The sequence below is a fragment of the Palaemon carinicauda genome, chromosome 17 (assembly GCF_036898095.1).
Source record: "Palaemon carinicauda isolate YSFRI2023 chromosome 17, ASM3689809v2, whole genome shotgun sequence".
Lineage (NCBI taxonomy): Eukaryota > Metazoa > Arthropoda > Malacostraca > Decapoda > Palaemonidae > Palaemon > Palaemon carinicauda.
In genome coordinates this window covers 94,686,081-94,695,815 of record NC_090741.1, presented here as the reverse complement: position 1 = coordinate 94,695,815, position 9,735 = coordinate 94,686,081, and the positions used below count along the sequence as shown (strand labels likewise).

Below are 9,735 nucleotides of genomic sequence, written 5' to 3'. Positions count from 1 at the left end.
CCCGCCAGACCGTATGTATATGTCTATGTATATATTATGTATGTTTGTGTATTAATGCCTGTCTGTGTATACGTATGTATATGTCTTTTTTATATATTTTTATATAGATGTGTTTTACAAATACAAATAGTTTAGCTTATGTATTTATATAGATATGGCTACTGTGTTTTCATATAAATAAACTGTACTGAAAGTCAATAACAAGAATTTACCAGCCACCAGAAATAACCCTTTTTTGGCAGGTGTCTAATAAGGTTGGATCTCCACCCAGTTAACACCTGACCTCAGCCCAGGTAGCTGGTAAGGGAATGTCATTGTTCTCTAATTCTCTATATGTATGTTTGTATGTTTACTTTCCCTATAAAATGTAAAGAAACCTATCTCAATAAATTAGTCCTCTGAAGAAGTATCACGAAACTAGTCAGGACTTAATCGTATATTTCGTATTATAATTTTTCCTGTGGTTCTTCTGCATATATATATATATATGTATATATATCTATATATATATATATATATATATATATATATATATATATATATATATATATATATATATAGTTATATATATATATGTCCATCCTAAAATATATAGTGTTTTTTATAATTATTGACTCTTTATATGTTAATGCCTTCATATCTTGAGCCTCCTTTACGTTCTGCATCCACATTTCCCTCTTCTTCCACTTGAAGTCGATTAGTCTCTGTAAAGCACAGAGTCAGTATTGACCAAATATTTGCATGAGGATAATCTCAGTTAGGTTGCCAGTCCTGATTGGAAAGGTTATCGAATGCAGGTGTTGATTCTTATTACTCCATTGAACCAAACGTTTGATGAGATATGTCATGTTGGATATTATTTGCAATGAAATGTGTTTATATATATGTATATATATATATATATATATATATATATATATATATATATATATATATATATATATATATATACATATATATATATATACATATATATATATATACATATATATATATATATATATACATACCTACATATATACATACATATATATATATATATATATATATATATATATGTATATATATATATATATATATATATATATATATATATATATATATATATATATATGTATATATGTTTGTGTATATATATACATATATATATATATATATATATATATATATATATATATAATATATATATATATATGTGTATATGTATATATATACATACCTACATATATATATATATATATATATATATATATATATATATATATATATATATATATATATATATATACCTACATATATACATACATATATATATATATATATATATATATATTTTCGAAAAGCAATAATTTGAGAGGATCATTCCTGCGACCAACAAATCTCTTCACTGCAATTTCAGGAACACCGTTTACTTGCTTGCAAATATTAGACCATTCTCGTAGCTCCTCACCAGAGAGTCTATCGTCCCATCCAACTTCTTTCCTGCATTGTAGCGAGTGCATAAATAATCTAGCCCTGTTTAATAAAGGACCATAAAATGAGAACACATCAAAATTGGCTGCAATAGAACTTAAAATTTGTCTTTTGACGTTGCATCCTTATCAAGTACCAACTTGCTTGCCGAAAGAGTATCAATGTTTCTGTCCCAAAACAAACCAAGTAATTTTACTTTTGTAGGAGTCTTTTCCTTATCTTTATCTACCTGTTGCTGCAGAGAGTCATCATTGGTTATGAACTGCTGCAATTCAAATTTATAGGGAGAAAATATACTGTCAAGTTTCTCATAAACCCATTTCAACCTGTCTATATCATTGGTCGTGTAAGCCAAGTTATCCATGTAAGCTAAGTTATATAACTCTGTCTTCAATTCCTTTACATCAATATTGTCATCTTGGACATCCAACATCAAAATTTTATAAAGTGCTAACACTAATAAAGTTGGACTACATGGCAAACCAAATGGAAGTCTGCAATGTTTATAAACAATTAAGGAATAGTCATTTTTAGATAAGTTTCTGTACCAATAAAAGAGTAACCTACTTTGATCTGAAGGCACCAACTTAATCATCAGAAATGCCTTTTTTATATCAAAACATAACAATTTTTCATTAAATCTTAGCTGTAAAATAGAAGTTGAAATTTTCTTATTCAAACAAGGACCAGCAAAAATTGTTTGATTATGAGATAGAGTTAAAGGTTTATCTTTGTCAGATTCACACAAATTGGACAAAAATACATTACGGCATTTTGTTGACTCTCGGTCCATCTTGAACACTGGCATGTGCGGCAGGAAACTATGTTGAGGGTTTTCCTCCAAGAATTGCTCCAAGTTAGAAACTCTCTCTATAATGCCTAGCTGTTCCTGTTCTTTAAAAACCTCATCAATCATTTGAAAAGTATTATCCTTTTTGCTAAATTTCTTAAAATTTGATTTTAATATTGCTTTTGACAGATTTTGATTCTTACCAAGCAAATGAGCTACTTTCCCATTCCATAACAGAGGCATAACTAACCTTCCATCACGATCTCTACAAGTATTTTCTAAAGCAAATTCTACTACTTTCCTGTTCTCCTCATTAAAGTCTTCGTCATATAAGTTAGAATCACTGTACGAAATACTTTCTGCCTTTGAGGAAAGAATTTCTTCTGCTGCTCTCTCGAGTTCAGCTTCAACAATCTGACCCTTATTTAAAACAGAAATATTAGCACAAGCAGGGAACTTGAATTCCTCTACCGAATCTAAGAACAATCCATCCATATTCAAATTACTATCAACTTCAAGGGGACCCTCACCCTTTGCACAAACTTCAGAAGAATGCTTTATCCGGTCTGGTAATAGAGCTAGATTTTGCTTATAACTTTCAATGTCACCTACAAGCATCACTCCTAAGGGTGATTCTAAGTAAACAGAGGGAATCACTTCAGAACTACCTCCAAACAGCGCATCCTTCTGTGGTACTAAATGAGAGTTATCATTTCCCAAGAGTAATTTTATATCTTCAACTTTGTCCCCAGACATATGCAAAGTTTTGTCGGCTAATACATAGCCCTTATCCTTAAATACTTGAGCTACTTCAGAGATACCTGGCAAAACTAATTTCAAATTAATAGACTTCATGGCAATAGCAGTAAAATAATCATCATTCAACTTTACCTTGTATACTACAGTGGCTAACGGCTTTGAAGAATTAATACCATTCACCACCAAAGAATAATTCGGATCCACAACTTCAAAATGCATACTCTTAGCCCAGTCTTCCTCAACGAAAGTTACTTGACTTCCTGAATCCTTTATACCTCGATCCCCATTGTCATTCAGTGAAAAGGAAGGCATAGCAGTCACCGGGTTACAAGAGATTCTTAAAACTCCTAAATCAGACCAAGTTAAATTAGAAACAACAGAATTAGAGTTCGATTTCTCTTTACAATTCCCCTTTGCCGTTTGATTAGTCACTTCTTGGTTATCTGAATCATTCTTAAGGTTATTAGCAGTACTTTTTGGGTCTTTACGAAATTTACAAAGATAGCTGAAATGCCACTTGTTACAATGTTTACATTTTCGGTTAAATTTAAACCTGCAATCTGAAGTTTTATGAGAATCGTAAGTACAGTTTGTACAAAAATTCAATTGTTTTAGTTTTTCAATTTTACTCTGTGGAGTTACATAAACTGAACACTTAAAAATTGGGTGATCAATGTCTCCTTTATTGTCTGCTAAACATAGAGAACATTCTTTAACTTTAGACTTCTCAACATTAACAACGGCAGAAGCTAAACAATTTGAGTTGGGCACAACCTTTTTCTCAAGATTACCTTGTTTCACATTAAATTTCTTGGATATGTTTCTATATCTTTCCAAAGCAGTAAAGATATGTTCATCTATTTGCTGCAACGAGGGCTTATTCGAGCCAGTAATATGCATTAACTGATTCTTGAAACAGTCATTAAACCCATTCCATATGAAATACTGTAAAACTATGTTTTGATCTATGCTTAAAGCCTCAAATTGATTACAAATTATTCTCATATTACTGATAAAGTCATACGGATCACACTGATACGTTAGCTTCAACTCCGATAACTGCTTAATAACCGTATATTGTTGAGACAAAGTATCTGCAAACGCTTTCTGTAATAATTTCTTAGCTTCTTCATACGAACGGTTGCTACAATCTAATGAGTTTACCAGTTTAAGCGAGTCACCTGAAAGCTGTCTCGTAAGAAGAGTAAATTTAACGTGAGTACTAAGATCATACTTATCAATAGTTGCTTCGAACTCTCGCAAAAACTTCGAAATATCTTCACCTTCTCGATTACCAAATGTCGGTAAAGGTAGTTCAGGTAATTTAAGCTGTGAAATTTCAGAACGCGAACGATCGGAAAGGGTTCCGGGCGAAAGTGACACCGCGGTCTTAAGGAGGGAGAGACACTTACTCAAACGATCGTCATAAACGAACCAAGTATCCATTTCCTCACTCACCAATTCATCGCCGTTGTCGTCTTTATCTGCGCTATCCCAAATTTCCTTCAAAACCTCGTTATTCACTTTGTCAAGTTTTTCTTTAAGGTCAACCAACATGTTCATATGCTCGTTAGCATCGCTTACAGACATCGAAGAAACAAACCTTTCTATGAAATTACACTTCTTGGTAACTTGTTGCCTAAGGGCTGAACGAAAACTACGCGAAATACTCTTCGGCGGCATTTTTCTAAGAATTTAATGAAAAAAATTAAAACTTAAAGTAATATAGCGAAATATTAAGATACGGGACTCTGGAACGTAACCAGCTCACGGAAATCCATCAAGAAAAAAAAATACTCAAAGCAATAATGAACCTCGCAACCAATCCCATCCTCGTCGCCATTTTCGAAAAGCAATAAGTGAGAGGGCAATGTAACATAAATTAAGGAGAAGCAAAATTATAAGTCATAAAAAATTAATTTAATTTACAATTAAAAGGTAAATTTATGACAATTTACAATCCGAAGAATGACTGGCGAATATGGTGATCCTGATCAGTTCAAATCTCGGACAAACTTAGCGTGGACTTTCTCTCTCTCCGCCAGAGAACCTGCATTTGGTCCGCACTATTACCCCTCAATTTTCGAAACATCCGAAGGATCTGTAACCCATAGCATGAAACATTATAAATTGGAAACGTCAGGGGCTATAAACATAACAATGTGCATATATGCGAAATTTTACAAAACAAACGAACTTTTAATATTAATCTATGGAAAATACAAAACCTAGATCAATAAACGATTTGAAAATCCTAATATAAATGTCAAGATCAAATTTAAAACTTAAAAGGAGACCCTTCAGACTTTATTATATATATATATATGAGTTTGGTTGCAAGACAAAAGGTTATAAAACCGTAACTATAGTTGAAAGTTCACTAAGCAAATGCATCGTACTTAATGCAAACCTTACCTCAACATATAGCCAGTCTCTTAGGTCCATAGAAAAGCAGTGACGAAGGTAGAGGTGTTGATGGTAGTCTTCTATTTGAGCTCTTGAGTAGTATAAGGTGGTCAGACGATGACGTGATCCATGAGCGGCTAAGTCCAGAGCCACCGATCTTACACTAATGAATGACAGCCATTGTCCTTGGCTGCCAAAAAATTGATTCAAATTCAGGAGAAGACTGCCTTGCTGCGCTTCTTACGCTGGCCTCTTCATACTGCCTTCTTCAGATCATTCACCACCGACAACGGTTTTCCCAGTCTTGTGTCCAGCAGCGAACAACCTGGTGAAACTTAAAATACATCGCTCAAGAATGGCTTGTTTCTTGCTTTAAAATTGTCCCAAGAGGTAGTTTAAGGTATGCTAAGTAGATGCATTTGCTTTTTCAAAATAAAAGAACCAAACCACTCCCGAGCAAACAATTTAAACATAAGAAATTTACCACAACCAAACAATTCATATAATATACAAAAATTTAAATGCACACGAATGTGCATTTTTCTACACTCCCGCGAGGGGATTCAATTTTTCTAGGAAAAAATTGAATTACAATATAGCGATCAAAGATCACGCTAGACTGTCATCCAATAGTTTCTTTACCTTATCTTTCCCAATCATGGCAGCTCGCCTCTTGGGTCTCTCCTTAACCTAATCTTCCTTGCTCAGTTTATCCTCACATGGCGATTGTGCTTTATCGTTAAATTTAGCCTCATATTCCCGTTTATAGAGCAATGGAATCAAGGATGAAACGTGCCTTTTAGTCTCTTCCCTACTTTTTCCTTTGAGTACTGTTGCACCCGTTACTTCACCTAAAGAGTTCAGTTTTATTTCTTTGACAATACCCATTGAAAAATTAGTAGGTTTAAGAAGGGGTTCTTTAATGAGAACAATGTCTCCAACTTCTAATAGTTTATGATTAACAGGTTGGTATCTACTGCGTTTGTCAGTGGCTTGATTCACCAGCTGCACAACAAATTCTTTATTATATATCTCTATTATACTTTCCCTAGCCTTTCGTAACTTCCTGTGGCTGTCCTTCACATGGGAAATGGGAGATATATCAGGAACCCAAGTATCATCTGCCCTAGGTAAAGGATGTAAATGGGGAATAATATTTAAGGAATTCCATTCATGACCTTTAACTAAAATCTCTGGAGTTATAGGAGATGGTACAGGTTCAGTCCCATCATAGTTTCGCAAATATTCTTTAAAGGCAATTGGTCGACGGTTTACTATATGTACAATATTTTGTACAGCAAAGTCAAAATCTGAATATTCGAGGACCATATTCGAGGACCATTAAACATAAGAAATTTACCACAACCAAACAATTCATATAATATACAAAAAATTAAATGCACACGAATGTGCATTTTTCTACACACACACATATATATATATATATATATATATATATATATATATATATATATATATATATATATATATATATATATACACATGTATGTATATATATATATATATATATATATATATATATATATATATATATATATATATATATATTTATATACATCACTAGCTGTTACTCGTTCACTGCAAAATGAAGGCCTCACACATGACCTTCCACTTGCGTCTGTTTATGGTCTTTCTGTGGCAGTCCACACCCCGCATACTTTCTTAGTTCAACAATTTTTCGTTTTCTCTCCCTTCCCCTGTTTTTTTTTTTTCTTTCTTTTTTATAATCTGTAGAAACCCATATTTTATTATTCTTAATGTCCACTTGTTGCCTTTCATTCTCATTATATGTCCTGTCCATGTCCTTTTCTTTTTCTTACATGTTGTTAGAATATTGCTCATTTTCTGTCTCTCAGGGTTATTCCAATTATTATTTCTTCCTTAGCTCTTTGAGTTGCGACTCGTTTATGATCTAAGGCTTCAGTAAGGCGTCAAGCTTCTGGCACATTAGTTAATACCGCTTGGAACATCTCAATAAATATTTTTCTCTTTAGAGGAAGTGGCATTTTAATTTTCATAATCTATTTTTGTTTACCACATACTCTCCATTCCATACTTATCCTTCTTTTAATTCTTGTGTCGTATCCTGGGGAAACACCTATTGTTTGTCCTAAGTACGTATATTAATTAACAATCTCTACAAGTGTGTCCATAACTATTATTTATTGTGTCTACAATTTCATTGAACATTATCTTAGTGTCACTCATATTAATTTTCAGTCCTACATTACTGCTTTCTCTATCCAAAACTTCTACCATCTGCAAATCTTCAGTGCTAAGGTGTTCTCCATCAATATTAATTCCTACATTTTCAAGGAATCTAAATTCTTATATATGTATATAATTGGTAAAAGATATTCAGCATAAACTGACAGACTAATTAGTTTTTTTCAAGGTAAAAAATCTAATGTTTGGTAAAATTTGCATCATTTTAATCATTGCGAACATTGCTCTATATTCCTTAACTATTTGCTCCTACAGTATATTTCCTCCTTTGGTTACTAGTCATTTATGACAGTTAACAATCATAGAAGGAGTTTTGGCTTGCATCTTTCCATGATTAAATATAATATTATCATTATGAAATTAGTTATTATACTTAATATTTGCTTCTAATTATCAGAAAATTATTCATCAAAGTGATATTTTTAATCGTTGTTTGCTTAATAACCAACGAGTTTTTTTCCCAATTCTAAAAAGGGAAGGAATAATATAGGCAAATGTAATAAATTAAATCTCTCTCTCTCTCTCTCTCTCTCTCTCTCTCTCTCTCTCTCTCTCTCTCTATTGAAACGCAATATGAATTACTGCCACCAATATATTAACCCGACAATACCGAAATGGGAATACTGTAAGTCTGTATAATTCTGTTTTCAGCATGTAACATATTTTGGTAATATTAACATCATTATTGTTATTAACTCATTATTATTGAAGGTAGTAGGTTGGCCAGGGCACCAACCACCCGTTGAGATACTACCGCTGGAGAGTTATGGTCCTTTGACTGGCCAGACAGTACTACATTGGATCCTTCTCTCTGGCTACGGTTCATTTTCCCTTTGCCTACACATACACCAAATAGTCTGGCCTATTCTTTACACATTCTCCTCTGTCCTCATACACCTTGACAACACTGAGATTACCAAACATTTTTTTTCTCTCTCAAGGGGTTAAGTACTGCACTGTAGTCGGTCAGTGGCTACTTTCCTCTTGGTAAGGGTAGAAGGGACTCTTTAGCTATGGTAAGCAGCTCTTCTAGGAGAAGGACACTCCGAAATCAAACCATTGTTCTCAAGTCTTGGGTAGTGCCATAACCTCTGTACCATGGTCTTTCACTGCCTTGGGTTAGAGTTCTCTTGCTTGAGGGTACACTCGGGCACACTGTTCTCTCTTGTTTCTCCTCCTCTTGTTTTGTTAAAGTTTTTATAGTTTATATAAGAAATATTTATTTTAATATTGTTGCTGTTCTTAAAACAATTAATTTTTTTCCTTGTTTCCTTTCCTTACTGGGCTGTTTTCCCTGTTGGAGCCCCTGGGCTTATAGCATCCTGCTTTTCCAACTAGGGTTGCAGCTTAGCAAATAATAATAATAATAATAATAATAATGGTTGAGTGGTACTCAGTTTGCAGTCTACATTGAAATTATATTTAGAACACTAATAATGATATTTATTTTTATAATTGTTTAATTTTTTATACTTATTCAATAAAAGTGTCATATATGAAAAGGACAAGGTAAAAAAGGGGTGTTTTATGAAATATAATTGATAAAATTAGAGATGCAAGGAATAATAAAAGATTTTTTTATGAGGAAATACAAAAGAAAATTAAGTCTGGATGAAGAATCTACAATGAAAAACTAATTATGATGTACAAGTTCTTGTATAACACCAAAAAAAACAAATATCCTTTTCTTTTTCTCCTCCGAATGTTAATATTATTTCCAGACAATTCATTAGCTGGGAGAGACAACATAATTAACTAACTTCTGCTGCCGGTAAATATTGTCTGTACAAAGGTTCACATAGGAATAAAAACTTCCAAGTTGACAGATTTATAATTAAGAAATTTTTTAATATAATACGAACATTCTTCTTCTTCTTCTTCTTACTGTTATTCAGAGCTAGCAAACATTTATTGAAACATTTCAAAAACAGAATTTCTATTAGAATGAAATCAAAGGTTTATAATAATTTTGGGTGAACATAAAAAAAGCCTTTGTGGCACTGACGCAGCTTTTTAAAAACCTTTTTTTTCTATTATCAAATTATTTATATAAACTTTTT

The 9,735-nt window shown here is 32.5% G+C and overlaps 1 protein-coding gene across 1 annotated transcript; it reads right to left on the bottom strand.

Moving 5' to 3' along the window:
- Window positions 1-1,570: 1,570 nt before the first annotated feature.
- On the bottom strand, window positions 1,571-5,927 carry LOC137656457 (uncharacterized). The gene is made up of 2 exons (XM_068390629.1): window positions 5,438-5,927; window positions 1,571-5,123 (listed from the first exon to the last, which is right to left on the bottom strand). The coding sequence occupies exon 2, from the start codon at window positions 4,703-4,705 to the stop codon at window positions 1,571-1,573; it is 3,135 nt and encodes a 1,044-aa protein (XP_068246730.1). The 5' UTR covers window positions 4,706-5,123; window positions 5,438-5,927.
- Window positions 5,928-9,735: the final 3,808 nt, after the last annotated feature.